Source organism: Oncorhynchus mykiss, chromosome 15 (assembly GCF_057628025.1).
Source record: "Oncorhynchus mykiss isolate SJ-2025 chromosome 15, ASM5762802v1, whole genome shotgun sequence".
In the NCBI taxonomy this organism is placed as follows: domain Eukaryota; kingdom Metazoa; phylum Chordata; class Actinopteri; order Salmoniformes; family Salmonidae; genus Oncorhynchus; species Oncorhynchus mykiss.
In genome coordinates this window covers 68,384,163-68,401,872 of record NC_143036.1, presented here as the reverse complement: position 1 = coordinate 68,401,872, position 17,710 = coordinate 68,384,163, and the positions used below count along the sequence as shown (strand labels likewise).

At 40.6% G+C, this 17,710-nt stretch overlaps 1 protein-coding gene across 5 annotated transcripts in view; it reads left to right on the top strand.

Moving 5' to 3' along the window:
• The window catches only part of LOC110490781 (tetraspanin-11), a 58,242-nt gene that overhangs the window by 32,247 nt on the left and 8,285 nt on the right, over nt 1–17,710 (top strand). For all 5 annotated transcript variants that reach the window (XM_090200905.1, XM_090200904.1, XM_090200903.1 and 2 more), the window contains exon 7: nt 145–231. In XM_090200905.1, the coding sequence (XP_090057031.1) occupies nt 145–231 (87 nt within the window). The remainder of the gene's footprint in view (nt 1–144; nt 232–17,710) is intronic.

Sequence of the window (17,710 nt, the reverse complement as noted above, 5' to 3'; positions counted from 1 at the left end):
GATCCAAATATGATAGACACTGACTACACCAATCAGGTGTGTGTGTTCATAATGTATACGTGTGCATCATGCGTGCTTGTGTGTGTGTGTGTGTGTGTGTGTGTGAAGTGATTTGACCCCTGACCTGTAACCTTTTCCCCACAGGGTGGCTGCATCACCAAGCTGGAGCAGTTCCTGGCTGACCACCTGCTGATCATCGGAGCTGTGGGGATAGGAGTGGCCTGTCTACAGGTCGGTCCCCTAACACTGGCCAGTGTCTTTATTAACAGGAAATGACGAGGCCTTTTTATATTTCAGTACTGTGGTAGCACCTCACAACAGACACAAGCTATCACTATCAGACTATCACAAAGTATCATTTAGTTTTTGGGGGATTTGGGGTATCACCGATGTCGTGGATATCAATATAATGTAGTGATAATAGTGGATATAATCTGCTAAAGTGGATATTGGTAGCCTTGCTGTTGAAATGTCTTCAATGCTAGCTAGTATCTAGATGGATAGGTGGGGAGATTGTGAACAGAAAGAGAGAGAGAAGGCGAGGTTAACTTTGCTTGTTCCTCTTAGTAGAGTAACGTGAGACGATTGCTTAAGAATTTTTTATTTATTTTTTATATCAGTCTCATAATATATCCACATGATAAAAGGCTTTCCAATTATTCAAAAAAAATAAACATCAATGTGGCCATAATCTTCCTATTACCTCAAAGATCCACCCAGTAACTCCTATTACCGGTCAGACAACCTTTCAATGCACTCTACCGCCCTATATCCTCTCAGCTGTAATGTGATCCCATTCACATTCTGGGATTTGATTTGCTGCGGTCTCAGATGGACCAAGCTCGTAGCCCAATCCACTCACAGCCCCTGTCATCCCGTATACGGCTTCAAAATGGCAGATTTTGTCATTGATAAGCGCCTGAATTGGAACGAAGTGGCTGTACAGTAACATGCTATACCTGACTTCAGAGCTCTGGGTCTCCGCTTCACAGCTCTGTATGGGTTTTGACTGACAGCCGTTAACTTGAGCACAGCCCGCGACAAGAAGATGCCCCCATCCCTCCCGCTAATTGGGCTATGTTTGCACATTTGTTGTTGTCTGAGTGAGAGAAATGCTGTAAATCGAGAGGAGTCGACATGTTCCGAAAGATGAGGCGTTGAGGATTATAATAAATAATGCTTTGATGTCATACAAGCAAACCACACACCCGTGAGTCCAAATGTGCACTTTATATTTCCATATTTGAAACTCATGTAGTTTACAGTATCGCAACGTTTCTGATCGATATAACCCTTCTCAGCAGTATCGCAACGTTTCTGATCGATATAACCCTTCTCAGCAGTATCGTAACGTTTCTGATCGATATAACCCTAACCCTTCTCAGCAGTATCGTAACGTTTCTGATCGATATAAACCTAACCCTTCTCAGCAGTATTGTAACGTTTCTGATCGATATAACCCTTCTCAGCAGTATCGTAACGTTTCTGATTGATATAACCCTTCTCAGCAGTATCGTAACGTTTCTGATTGATATAACCCTTCTCAGCAGTATCGTAACGTTTCTGATCGATATAAACCTAACCCTTCTCAGCAGTATCGTAACGTTTCTGATCGATATAACCCTTCTCAGCAGTATCGTAACGTTTCTGATCGATATAACCCTAACCCTTCTCAGCAGTATCGTAACGTTTCTGATTGATATAACCCTAACCCTTCTCAGCACTATCGTAACGTTTCTGATCGATATAACCCTTCTCAGCAGTATCGTAACGTTTCTGATCGATATAACCCTGACCCTTCTCAGCAGTATCGTAACGTTTCTGATTGATATAACCCTTCTCAGCAGTATCGTAACGTTTCTGATTGATATAACCCTTCTCAGCAGTATCGTAACGTTTCTGATCGATATAACCCTAACCCTTCTCAGCAGTATCGTAACGTTTCTGATCGATATAACCCTAACCCTTCTCAGCAGTATCGTAACATTTCTGATCGATATAACCCTTCTCAGCAGTATCGTAACGTTTCTGATCGATATAACCCTAACCCTTCTCAGCAGTATCGTAACGTTTCTGATTGATATAACCCTTCTCAGCAGTATTGTAACGTTTCTGATCGATATAACCCTTCTCAGCAGTATCGTAACGTTTCTGATTGATATAACCCTAACCCTTCTCAGCAGTATTGTAACGTTTCTGATTGATATAACCCTAACCCTTCTCAGCAGTATCGTAACGTTTCTGATCGATATAACCCTTCTCAGCAGTATCGTAACGTTTCTGATTGATATAACCCTTCTCAGCAGTATCGTAACGTTTCTGATTGATATAACCCTTCTCAGCAGTATCGTAACGTTTCTGATTGATATAACCCTTCTCAGCAGTATCGTAACGTTTCTGATTGATATAACCCTTCTCAGCAGTATCGTAACGTTTCTGATCGATATAACCCTAACCCTTCTCAGCAGTATCGTAACGTTTCTGATTGATATAACCCTTCTCAGCAGTATCATAACGTTTCTGATTGATATAACCCTTCTCAGCAGTATCGTAACGTTTCTGATCGATATAACCCTAACCCTTCTCAGCAGTATTGTAACGTTTCTGATTGATATAACCCTAACCCTTCTCAGCAGTATCGTAACGTTTCTGATTGATATAACCCTTCTCAGCAGTATCGTAACGTTTCTGATCGATATAACCCTTCTCAGCAGTATCGTAACGTTTCTGATCGATATAACCCTAACCCTTCTCAGCAGTATCGTAACGTTTCTGATCGATATAACCCTTCTCAGCAGTATCGTAACGTTTCTGATCGATATAACCCTTCTCAGCAGTATCGTAACGTTTCTGATCGATATAACCCTTCTCAGCAGTATCGTAACGTTTCTGATCGATATAACCCTTCTCAGCAGTATCGTAACGTTTCTGATCGATATAACCCTAACCCTTCTCAGCAGTATCGCAACGTTTCTGATTGATATAACCCTAACCCTTCTCAGCAGTATCGTAACGTTTCTGATTGATATAACCCTTCTCAGCAGTATTGTAATGTTTCTGATTGATATAACCCTTCTCAGCAGTATTGTAACGTTTCTGATCAATATAACCCTAACCCTTCTCAGCAGTATCGTAACGTTTCTGATTGATATAACCCTTCTCAGCAGTATCGTAACGTTTCTGATCGATATAACCCTAACCCTTCTCAGCAGTATCGTAACGTTTCTGATCGATATAACCCTTCTCAGCAGTATCGTAACGTTTCTGATTGATATAACCCTAACCCTTCTCAGCAGTATCGTAACGTTTCTGATCGATATAACCCTTCTCAGCAGTATCGTAATGTTTCTGATCGATATAACCCTTCTCAGCAGTATCGTAACGTTTCTGATTGATATAACCCTTCTCAGCAGTATCGTAACGTTTCTGATTGATATAACCCTTCTCAGCAGTATTGTAATGTTTCTGATTGATATAACCCTAACCCTTCTCAGCAGTATTGTAACGTTTCTGATCGATATAACCCTTCTCAGCAGTATCGTAACGTTTCTGATCGATATAACCCTAAGCCTTCTCAGCAGTATCGTAACGTTTCTGATCGATATAACCCTAACCCTTCTCAGCAGTATTGTAACGTTTCTGATCGATATAACCCTAACCCTTCTCAGCAGTATCGTAACGTTTCTGATTGATATAACCCTTCTCAGCAGTATCGTAACGTTTCTGATCGATATAACCCTTCTCAGCAGTATCGTAACGTTTCTGATTGATATAACCCTAACCCTTCTCAGCAGTACCGTAACGTTTCTGGTTGATATAACCCTAACCCTTCTCAGCAGTATCGTAACGTTTCTGATCGATATAACCCTTCTCAGCAGTATCGTAACGTTTCTGATTGATATAACCCTAACCCTTCTCAGCAGTATCGTAACGTTTCTGATCGATATAACCCTTCTCAGCAGTATCATAACGTTTCTGATCGATATAACCCTAACCCTTCTCAGCAGTATCGTAACGTTTCTGATCGATATAACCCTAACCCTTCTCAGCAGTATTGTAACGTTTCTGATTGATATAACCCTTCTCAGCAGTATCGTAACGTTTCTGATCGATATAACCCTAACCCTTCTCAGCAGTATCGTAACGTTTCTGATCGATATAACCCTTCTCAGCAGTATCGTAACGTTTCTGATTGATATAACCCTAACCCTTCTCAGCAGTATCGTAACGTTTCTGATCGATATAACCCTTCTCAGCAGTATCGTAACGTTTCTGATCGATATAACCCTAACCCTTCTCAGCAGTATCGTAACGTTTCTGATTGATATAACCCTTCTCAGCAGTATCGTAACGTTTCTGATATATATAACCCTAACCCTTCTCAGCAGTATCGTAACGTTTCTGATCGATATAACCCTTCTCAGCAGTATCGTAACGTTTCTGATCAATATAACCCTAACCCTTCTCAGCAGTATCGTAACGTTTCTGATTGATATAACCCTAACCCTTCTCAGCAGTATCGTAACGTTTCTGATCGATATAACCCTTCTCAGCAGTATCGTAACGTTTCTGATCGATATAACCCTAACCCTTCTCAGCAGTATCGTAACGTTTCTGATTGATATAACCCTTCTCAGCAGTATCGTAACGTTTCTGATTGATATAACCCTAACCCTTCTCAGCAGTATCGTAACGTTTCTGATCGATATAACCCTTCTCAGCAGTATCGTAACGTTTCTGATCAATATAACCCTAACCCTTCTCAGCAGTATCGTAACGTTTCTGATTGATATAACCCTAACCCTTCTCAGCAGTATCGTAACGTTTCTGATCGATATAACCCTTCTCAGCAGTATCGTAACGTTTCTGATCGATATAACCCTAACCCTTCTCAGCAGTATCGTAACGTTTCTGATCGATATAACCCTTCTCAGCAGTATCGTAACGTTTCTGATCGATATAACCCTAACCCTTCTCAGCAGTATCGTAACGTTTCTGATCGATATAACCCTAACCCTTCTCAGCAGTATCGTAACGTTTCTGATCGATATAACCCTAACCCTTCTCAGCAGTATCGTAACGTTTCTGATCGATATAACCCTAACCCTTCTCAGCAGTATCGTAACGTTTCTGATCGATATAACCCTATCCCTTCTCAGCAGTATTGTAACGTTTCTGATCGATATAACCCTAACCCTTCTCAGCAGTATCGTAACGTTTCTGATCGATATAACCCTTCTCAGCAGTATTGTAACGTTTCTGATCGATATAACCCTTCTCAGCAGTATCGTAACGTTTCTGATCGATATAACCCTTCTCAGCAGTATCGTAACGTTTCTGATTGATATAACCCTAACCCTTCTCAGCAGTATCGTAACGTTTCTGATCGATATAACCCTTCTCAGCAGTATCGTAACGTTTCTGATCGATATAACCCTTCTCAGCAGTATCTTAACGTTTCTGATCGATATAACTCTAACCCTTCTCAGCAGTATCGTAACGTTTCTGATCGATATAACCCTAACCCTTCTCAGCAGTATCGTAACGTTTCTGATTGATATAACCCTTCTCAGCAGTATCGCAACGTTTCTGATCGATATAACCCTAACCCTTCTCAGCAGTATCGTAACGTTTATGATCGATATAACCCTAACCCTTCTCAGCAGTATCGTAACGTTTCTGATTGATATAACCCTTCTCAGCAGTATCGTAACGTTTCTGATCGATATAACCCTAACCCTTCTCAGCAGTATCGTAACGTTTCTGATCGATATATCCCTAACCCTTCTCAGCAGTATTGTAACGTTTCTGATCGATATAACCCTTCTCAGCAGTATCGTAACGTTTCTGATCGATATAACCCTTCTCAGCAGTATCGTAACGTTTCTGATCGATATAACCCTAACCCTTCTCAGCAGTATCGTAACGTTTCTGATTGATATAACCCTAACCTTTCTCAGCAGTATCGTAACGTTTCTGATCGATATAACCCTGACCCTTCTCAGCAGTATCGTAACGTTTCTGATCGATATAACCCTAACCCTTCTCAGCAGTATCGTAACGTTTCTGATCGATATAACCCTTCTCAGCAGTATCGTAACGTTTCTGATCGATATAACCCTTCTCAGCAGTATCGTAACGTTTCTGATCGATATAACCCTAAACCTTCTCAGCAGTATCGTAACGTTTCTGATCGATATAACCCTTCTCAGCAGTATCGTAACGTTTCTGATCGATATAACCCTTCTCAGCAGTATCGTAACGTTTCTGATCGATATAACCCTTCTCAGCAGTATCGTAACGTTTCTGATCAATATAACCCTAAGCCTTCTCAGCAGTATCGTAACGTTTCTGATCGATATAACCCTTCTCAGCAGTATCGTAACGTTTCTGATCGATATAACCCTTCTCAGCAGTATCGTAACGTTTCTGATCGATATAACCCTAACCCTTCTCAGCAGTATCGTAACGTTTCTGATCGATATAACCCTTCTCAGCAGTATCGTAACGTTTCTGATCGATATAACCCTTCTCAGCAGTATCGTAACGTTTCTGATCGATATAACCCTTCTCAGCAGTATCGTAACGTTTCTGATCGATATAACCCTTCTCAGCAGTATCGTAACGTTTCTGATCGATATAACCCTAAACCTTCTCAGCAGTATCGTAACGTTTCTGATCGATATAACCCTTCTCAGCAGTATCGTAACGTTTCTGATCGATATAACCCTTCTCAGCAGTATCGTAACGTTTCTGATCGATATAACCCTTCTCAGCAGTATCGTAACGTTTCTGATCGATATAACCCTAACCCTTCTCAGCAGTATCGTAACGTTTCTGATCGATATAACCCTTCTCAGCAGTATCGTAACGTTTCTGATCGATACAACCCTAACCCTTCTCAGCAGTATTGTAACGTTTCTGATCGATATAACCCTAACCCTTCTCAGCAGTATCGTAACGTTTCTGATCGATATAACCCTAACCCTTCTCAGCAGTATCGTAACGTTTCTGATCGATATAACCCTTCTCAGCAGTATCGTAACGTTTCTGATCGATATAACCCTTCTCAGCAGTATCGTAACGTTTCTGATCGATATAACCCTAACCCTTCTCAGCAGTATCGTAACGTTTCTGATCGATATAACCCTAACCCTTCTCAGCAGTATTGTAATGTTTCTGATTGATATAACCCTTCTCAGCAGTATCGTAACGTTTCTGATCGATATAACCCTTCTCAGCAGTATCGTAACGTTTCTGATCGATATAACCCTAACCCTTCTCAGCAGTATCGTAACGTTTCTGATCGATATAACCCTTCTCAGCAGTATCGTAACGTTTCTGATCGATATAACCCTTCTCAGCAGTATCGTAACGTTTCTGATTGATATAAACCTTCTCAGCAGTATCGTAACGTTTCTGATTGATATAACCCTTCTCAGCAGTATCGTAACATTTCTGATTGATATAACCCTTCTCAGCAGTATCGTAACGTTTCTGATCGATATAACCCTAACCCTTCTCAGCAGTATCGTAACGTTTCTGATCGATATAACCCTAACCCTTCTCAGCAGTATTGTAACGTTTCTGATTGATATAACCCTTCTCAGCAGTATTGTAACGTTTCTGATCGATATAACCCTAACCCTTCTCAGCAGTATCGTAACGTTTCTGATAGATATAACCCTAACCCTTCTCAGCAGTATCGTAACGTTTCTGATCGATATAACCCTTCTCAGCAGTATCGTAACGTTTCTGATTGATATAACCCTTCTCAGCAGTATCGTAACGTTTCTGATCGATATAACCCTAACCCTTCTCAGCAGTATCGTAACGTTTCTGATTGATATAACCCTTCTCAGCAGTATCGTAACGTTTCTGATCGATATAACCCTAACCCTTCTCAGCAGTATTGTAACGTTTCTGATTGATATAACCCTTCTCAGCAGTATCGTAACGTTTCTGATCGATATAACCCTAACCCTTCTCAGCAGTATCGTAACGTTTCTGATCGATATAACCCTAACCCTTCTCAGCAGTATTGTAACGTTTCTGATCGATATAACCCTAACCCTTCTCAGCAGTATCGTAACGTTTCTGGTCGATATAACCCTTCTCAGCAGTATCGTAACGTTTCTGATCGATATAACCCTTCTCAGCAGTATCGTAACTTTTCTGATCGATATAACCCTTCTCAGCAGTATTGTAACGTTTCTGATCGATATAACCCTTCTCAGCAGTATCGTAACGTTTCTGATCGATATAACCCTTCTCAGCAGTATCGTAACGTTTCTGATCGATATAACCCTTCTCAGCAGTATCGTAACGTTTCTGATTGATATAACCCTTCTCAGCAGTATCGTAACGTTTCTGATCGATATAACCCTAACCCTTCTCAGCAGTATTGTAACGTTTCTGATCGATATAACCCTAACCCTTCTAAGCAGTATCGTAACGTTTCTGATCGATATAACCCTTCTCAGCAGTATTGTAACGTTTCTGATCGATATAACCCTTCTCAGCAGTATCGTAACGTTTCTGATCGATATAACCCTTCTCAGCAGTATCGTAACGTTTCTGATTGATATAACCCTAACCCTTCTCAGCAGTATCGTAACGTTTCTGATCGATATAACCCTTCTCAGCAGTATCGTAACGTTTCTGATCGATATAACCCTTTTCAGCAGTATCGTAACGTTTCTGATCGATATAACTCTAACCCTTCTCAGCAGTATCGTAACGTTTCTGATCGATATAACCCTAACCCTTCTCAGCAGTATCGTAACGTTTCTGATTGATATAACCCTTCTCAGCAGTATCGCAACGTTTCTGATCGATATAACCCTAACCCTTCTCAGCAGTATCGTAACGTTTATGATCGATATAACCCTAACCCTTCTCAGCAGTATCGTAACGTTTCTGATCGATATAACCCTTCTCAGCAGTATCGTAACGTTTCTGATCGATATAACCCTTCTCAGCAGTATCGTAACGTTTCTGATCGATATAACCCTAACCCTTCTCAGCAGTATCGTAACGTTTCTGATTGATATAACCCTAACCTTTCTCAGCAGTATCGTAACGTTTCTGATCGATATAACCCTGACCCTTCTCAGCAGTATCGTAACGTTTCTGATCGATATAACCCTAACCCTTCTCAGCAGTATCGTAACGTTTCTGATCGATATAACCCTTCTCAGCAGTATCGTAACGTTTCTGATCGATATAACCCTAAACCTTCTCAGCAGTATCGTAACGTTTCTGATCGATATAACCCTTCTCAGCAGTATCGTAACGTTTCTGATCGATATAACCCTTCTCAGCAGTATCGTAACGTTTCTGATCGATATAACCCTTCTCAGCAGTATCGTAACGTTTCTGATCGATATAACCCTTCTCAGCAGTATCGTAACGTTTCTGATCGATATAACCCTTCTCAGCAGTATCGTAACGTTTCTGATCGATACAACCCTAACCCTTCTCAGCAGTATTGTAACGTTTCTGATCGATATAACCCTAACCCTTCTCAGCAGTATCGTAACGTTTCTGATCGATATAACCCTAACCCTTCTCAGCAGTATCGTAACGTTTCTGATCGATATAACCCTTCTCAGCAGTATCGTAACGTTTCTGATCGATATAACCCTTCTCAGCAGTATCGTAACGTTTCTGATCGATATAACCCTAACCCTTCTCAGCAGTATCGTAACGTTTCTGATCGATATAACCCTAACCCTTCTCAGCAGTATTGTAACGTTTCTGATTGATATAACCCTTCTCAGCAGTATCGTAACGTTTCTGATCGATATAACCCTTCTCAGCAGTATCGTAACGTTTCTGATCGATATAACCCTAACCCTTCTCAGCAGTATTGTAACGTTTCTGATCGATATAACCCTTCTCAGCAGTATCGTAATGTTTCTGATCGATATAACCCTTCTCAGCAGTATCGTAACGTTTCTGATTGATATAAACCTTCTCAGCAGTATCGTAACGTTTCTGATTGATATAACCCTTCTCAGCAGTATCGTAACATTTCTGATTGATATAACCCTTCTCAGCAGTATCGTAACGTTTCTGATCGATATAACCCTAACCCTTCTCAGCAGTATCGTAACGTTTCTGATCGATATAACCCTAACCCTTCTCAGCAGTATTGTAACGTTTCTGATTGATATAACCCTTCTCAGCAGTATTGTAACGTTTCTGATCGATATAACCCTAACCCTTCTCAGCAGTATCGTAACGTTTCTGATAGATATAACCCTAACCCTTCTCAGCAGTATCGTAACGTTTCTGATCGATATAACCCTTCTCAGCAGTATCGTAACGTTTCTGATCGATATAACCCTAACCCTTCTCAGCAGTATTGTAACGTTTCTGATTGATATAACCCTTCTCAGCAGTATCGTAACGTTTCTGATCGATATAACCCTAACCCTTCTCAGCAGTATTGTAACGTTTCTGATTGATATAACCCTTCTCAGCAGTATCGTAACGTTTCTGATCGATATAACCCTAACCCTTCTCAGCAGTATCGTAACGTTTCTGATCGATATAACCCTAACCCTTCTCAGCAGTATTGTAACGTTTCTGATCGATATAACCCTAACCCTTCTCAGCAGTATCGTAACGTTTCTGATCGATATAACCCTTCTCAGCAGTATTGTAACGTTTCTGATCGATATAACCCTTCTCAGCAGTATCGTAACGTTTCTGATCGATATAACCCTTCTCAGCAGTATCGTAACGTTTCTGATCGATATAACCCTTCTCAGCAGTATCGTAACGTTTCTGATTGATATAACCCTTCTCAGCAGTATCGTAACGTTTCTGATCGATATAACCCTAACCCTTCTCAGCAGTATTGTAACGTTTCTGATCGATATAACCCTAACCCTTCTAAGCAGTATCGTAACGTTTCTGATCGATATAACCCTTCTCAGCAGTATTGTAACGTTTCTGATCGATATAACCCTTCTCAGCAGTATCGTAACGTTTCTGATCGATATAACCCTTCTCAGCAGTATCGTAACGTTTCTGATTGATATAACCCTAACCCTTCTCAGCAGTATCGTAACGTTTCTGATCGATATAACCCTTCTCAGCAGTATCGTAACGTTTCTGATCGATATAACCCTTCTCAGCAGTATCGTAACGTTTCTGATCGATATAACCCTTCTCAGCAGTATCGTAACGTTTCTGATCGATATAACCCTAACCCTTCTCAGCAGTATTGTAACGTTTCTGATTGATATAACCCTTCTCAGCAGTATCGTAATGTTTCTGATCGATATAACCCTTCTCAGCAGTATCGTAACGTTTCTGATCGATATAACCCTAACCCTTCTCAGCAGTATCGTAACGTTTCTGATCGATATAACCCTTCTCAGCAGTATCGTAACGTTTCTGATCGATATAACCCTTCTCAGCAGTATCGTAACGTTTCTGATTGATATAAACCTTCTCAGCAGTATCGTAACGTTTCTGATTGATATAACCCTTCTCAGCAGTATCGTAACATTTCTGATTGATATAACCCTTCTCAGCAGTATCGTAACGTTTCTGATCGATATAACCCTAACCCTTCTCAGCAGTATCGTAACGTTTCTGATCGATATAACCCTAACCCTTCTCAGCAGTATTGTAACGTTTCTGATTGATATAACCCTTCTCAGCAGTATTGTAACGTTTCTGATCGATATAACCCTAACCCTTCTCAGCAGTATCGTAACGTTTCTGATCGATATAACCCTAACCCTTCTCAGCAGTATCGTAACGTTTCTGATCGATATAACCCTTCTCAGCAGTATCGTAACGTTTCTGATTGATATAACCCTTCTCAGCAGTATCGTAACGTTTCTGATCGATATAACCCTAACCCTTCTCAGCAGTATCGTAACGTTTCTGATTGATATAACCCTTCTCAGCAGTATCGTAACGTTTCTGATCGATATAACCCTAACCCTTCTCAGCAGTATTGTAACGTTTCTGATTGATATAACCCTTCTCAGCAGTATCGTAACGTTTCTGATCGATATAACCCTAACCCTTCTCAGCAGTATCGTAACGTTTCTGATCGATATAACCCTAACCCTTCTCAGCAGTATTGTAACGTTTCTGATCGATATAACCCTAACCCTTCTCAGCAGTATCGTAACGTTTCTGATCGATATAACCCTTCTCAGCAGTATTGTAACGTTTCTGATCGATATAACCCTTCTCAGCAGTATCGTAACGTTTCTGATCGATATAACCCTTCTCAGCAGTATCGTAACGTTTCTGATTGATATAACCCTAACCCTTCTCAGCAGTATCGTAACGTTTCTGATCGATATAACCCTTCTCAGCAGTATCGTAACGTTTCTGATCGATATAACCCTTCTCAGCAGTATCGTAACGTTTCTGATCGATATAACCCTAACCCTTCTCAGCAGTATCGTAACGTTTCTGATTGATATAACCCTTCTCAGCAGTATCGCAACGTTTCTGATCGATATAACCCTAACCCTTCTCAGCAGTATCGTAACGTTTATGATCGATATAACCCTAACCCTTCTCAGCAGTATCGTAACGTTTCTGATTGATATAACCCTTCTCAGCAGTATCGTAACGTTTCTGATCGATATAACCCTAACCCTTCTCAGCAGTATCGTAACGTTTCTGATCGATATAACCCTAACCCTTCTCAGCAGTATCGTAACGTTTCTGATCGATATAACCCTTCTCAGCAGTATCGTAACGTTTCTGATCGATATAACCCTAAACCTTCTCAGCAGTATCGTAACGTTTCTGATCGATATAACCCTTCTCAGCAGTATCGTAACGTTTCTGATCGATATAACCCTTCTCAGCAGTATCGTAACGTTTCTGATCGATATAACCCTTCTCAGCAGTATCGTAACGTTTCTGATCGATATAACCCTTCTCAGCAGTATCGTAACGTTTCTGATCGATATAACCCTTCTCAGCAGTATCGTAACGTTTCTGATCGATATAACCCTAACCCTTCTCAGCAGTATCGTAACGTTTCTGATTGATATAACCCTTCTCAGCAGTATCGCAACGTTTCTGATCGATATAACCCTAACCCTTCTCAGCAGTATCGTAACGTTTATGATCGATATAACCCTAACCCTTCTCAGCAGTATCGTAACGTTTCTGATTGATATAACCCTTCTCAGCAGTATCGTAACGTTTCTGATCGATATAACCCTAACCCTTCTCAGCAGTATCGTAACGTTTCTGATCGATATAACCCTTACCCTTCTCAGCAGTATCGTAACGTTTCTGATTGATATAACCCTAACCTTTCTCAGCAGTATCGTAACGTTTCTGATCGATATAACCCTGACCCTTCTCAGCAGTATCGTAACGTTTCTGATCGATATAACCCTAACCCTTCTCAGCAGTATCGTAACGTTTCTGATCGATATGACCCTTCTCAGCAGTATCGTAATGTTTCTGATCGATATAACCCTTCTCAGCAGTATCGTAACGTTTCTGATCGATATAACCCTAAACCTTCTCAGCAGTATCGTAACGTTTCTGATCGATATAACCCTTCTCAGCAGTATCGTAACGTTTCTGATCGATATAACCCTTCTCAGCAGTATCGTAACGTTTCTGATCGATATAACCCTTCTCAGCAGTATCGTAACGTTTCTGATCGATATAACCCTAACCCTTCTCAGCAGTATCGTAACGTTTCTGATCGATATAACCCTTCTCAGCAGTATCGTAACGTTTCTGATCGATATAACCCTAACCCTTCTCAGCAGTATTGTAACGTTTCTGATCGATATAACCCTAACCCTTCTCACCAGTATCGTAACGTTTCTGATCGATATAACCCTAACCCTTCTCAGCAGTATCGTAACGTTTCTGATCGATATAACCCTTCTCAGCAGTATCGTAACGTTTCTGATCGATATAACCCTTCTCAGCAGTATCGTAACGTTTCTGATCGATATAACCCTAACCCTTCTCAGCAGTATCGTAACGTTTCTGATCGATATAACCCTAACCCTTCTCAGCAGTATTGTAACGTTTCTGATTGATATAACCCTTCTCAGCAGTATCGTAACATTTCTGATCGATATAACCCTTCTCAGCAGTATCGTAACGTTTCTGATCGATATAACCCTAACCCTTCTCAGCAGTATCGTAACGTTTCTGATCGATATAACCCTTCTCAGCAGTATCGTAACGTTTCTGATCGATATAACCCTTCTCAGCAGTATCGTAACGTTTCTGATTGATATAAACCTTCTCAGCAGTATCGTAACGTTTCTGATTGATATAACCCTTCTCAGCAGTATCGTAACATTTCTGATTGATATAACCCTTCTCAGCAGTATCGTAACGTTTCTGATCGATATAACCCTAACCCTTCTCAGCAGTATCGTAACGTTTCTGATCGATATAACCCTAACCCTTCTCAGCAGTATTGTAACGTTTCTGATTGATATAACCCTTCTCAGCAGTATTGTAACGTTTCTGATCGATATAACCCTAACCCTTCTCAGCAGTATCGTAACGTTTCTGATCGATATAACCCTAACCCTTCTCAGCAGTATCGTAACGTTTCTGATCGATATAACCCTTCTCAGCAGTATCGTAACGTTTCTGATTGATATAACCCTTCTCAGCAGTATCGTAACGTTTCTGATCGATATAACCCTAACCCTTCTCAGCAGTATCGTAACGTTTCTGATTGATATAACCCTTCTCAGCAGTATCGTAACGTTTCTGATCGATATAACCCTAACCCTTCTCAGCAGTATCGTAACGTTTCTGATTGATATAACCCTTCTCAGCAGTATCGTAACGTTTCTGATCGATATAACTCTAACCCTTCTCAGCAGTATCGTAACGTTTCTGATCGATATAACCCTAACCCTTCTCAGCAGTATCGTAACGTTTCTGATTGATATAACACTAACCCTTCTCAGCAGTATCGTAACGTTTCTGATCGATATAACCCTTCTCAGCAGTATCGTAACGTTTCTGATCGATATAACTCTAACCCTTCTCAGCAGTATCGTAACGTTTCTGATCGATATAACCCTTCTCAGCAGTATTGTAACGTTTCTGATCGATATAACCCTAACCCTTCTCAGCAGTATCGTAAAGTTTCTGATTGATATAACCCTAACCCTTCTCAGCAGTATCGTAACGTTTCTGATCGATATAACCCTAACCCTTCTCAGCAGTATCGTAACGTTTCTGATCGATATAACCCTTCTCAGCAGTATCGTAACGTTTCTGATTGATATAACCCTTCTCAGCAGTATCGTAACGTTTCTGATCGATATAACCCTAACCCTTCTCAGCAGTATCGTAACGTTTCTGATTGATATAACCCTAAACCTTCTCAGCAGTATCGTAACGTTTCTGATTGATATAACCCTTCTCAGCAGTATCGTAACGTTTCTGATTTATATAACCCTTCTCAGCAGTATCGTAACGTTTCTGATCGATATAACCCTTCTCAGCAGTATCGTAACGTTTCTGATCGATATAACCCTAACCCTTCTCAGCAGTATCGTAACGTTTCTGATCGATATAACCCTAACCCTTCTCAGCAGTATCGTAACGTTTCTGATCGATATAACCCTTCTCAGCAGTATTGTAACGTTTCTGATCGATATAACCCTAACCCTTCTCAGCAGTATCGTAACGTTTCTGATCGATATAACCCTAACCCTTCTCAGCAGTATCGTAACGTTTCTGATCGATATAACCCTTCTCAGCAGTATCGTAACGTTTCTGATCGATATAACCCTTCTCAGCAGTATCGTAATGTTTCTGATCGATATAACCCTAACCCTTCTCAGCAGTATCGTAACGTTTCTGATCGATATAACCCTTCTCAGCAGTATCGTAACGTTTCTGATCGATATAACTCTAACCCTTCTCAGCAGTATCGTAACGTTTCTGATCGATATAACCCTTCTCAGCAGTATCGTAACGTTTCTGATCGATATAACCCTTCTCAGCAGTATCGTAACGTTTCTGATCGATATAACCCTAACCCTTCTCAGCAGTATCGTAACGTTTCTGATCGATATAACCCTAACCCTTCTCAGCAGTATTGTAACGTTTCTGATTGATATAACCCTTCTCAGCAGTATCGTAACATTTCTGATCGATATAACCCTTCTCAGCAGTATCGTAACGTTTCTGATCGATATAACCCTAACCCTTCTCAGCAGTATCGTAACGTTTCTGATCGATATAACCCTTCTCAGCAGTATCGTAACGTTTCTGATCGATATAACCCTTCTCAGCAGTATCGTAACGTTTCTGATTGATATAAACCTTCTCAGCAGTATCGTAACGTTTCTGATTGATATAACCCTTCTCAGCAGTATCGTAACATTTCTGATTGATATAACCCTTCTCAGCAGTATCGTAACGTTTCTGATCGATATAACCCTAACCCTTCTCAGCAGTATCGTAACGTTTCTGATCGATATAACCCTAACCCTTCTCAGCAGTATTGTAACGTTTCTGATTGATATAACCCTTCTCAGCAGTATTGTAACGTTTCTGATCGATATAACCCTAACCCTTCTCAGCAGTATCGTAACGTTTCTGATCGATATAACCCTAACCCTTCTCAGCAGTATCGTAACGTTTCTGATCGATATAACCCTTCTCAGCAGTATCGTAACGTTTCTGATTGATATAACCCTTCTCAGCAGTATCGTAACGTTTCTGATCGATATAACCCTAACCCTTCTCAGCAGTATCGTAACGTTTCTGATTGATATAACCCTTCTCAGCAGTATCGTAACGTTTCTGATCGATATAACCCTAACCCTTCTCAGCAGTATCGTAACGTTTCTGATTGATATAACCCTTCTCAGCAGTATCGTAACGTTTCTGATCGATATAACTCTAACCCTTCTCAGCAGTATCGTAACGTTTCTGATCGATATAACCCTAACCCTTCTCAGCAGTATCGTAACGTTTCTGATTGATATAACCCTAACCCTTCTCAGCAGTATCGTAACGTTTCTGATCGATATAACCCTTCTCAGCAGTATCGTAACGTTTCTGATCGATATAACTCTAACCCTTCTCAGCAGTATCGTAACGTTTCTGATCGATATAACCCTTCTCAGCAGTATTGTAACGTTTCTGATCGATATAACCCTAACCCTTCTCAGCAGTATCGTAAAGTTTCTGATTGATATAACCCTAACCCTTCTCAGCAGTATCGTAACGTTTCTGATCGATATAACCCTAACCCTTCTCAGCAGTATCGTAACGTTTCTGATCGATATAACCCTTCTCAGCAGTATCGTAACGTTTCTGATTGATATAACCCTTCTCAGCAGTATCGTAACGTTTCTGATCGATATAACCCTAACCCTTCTCAGCAGTATCGTAACGTTTCTGATTGATATAACCCTAAACCTTCTCAGCAGTATCGTAACGTTTCTGATTGATATAACCCTTCTCAGCAGTATCGTAACGTTTCTGATTTATATAACCCTTCTCAGCAGTATCGTAACGTTTCTGATCGATATAACCCTTCTCAGCAGTATCGTAACGTTTCTGATCGATATAACCCTAACCCTTCTCAGCAGTATCGTAACGTTTCTGATCGATATAACCCTAACCCTTCTCAGCAGTATCGTAACGTTTCTGATCGATATAACCCTTCTCAGCAGTATTGTAACGTTTCTGATCGATATAA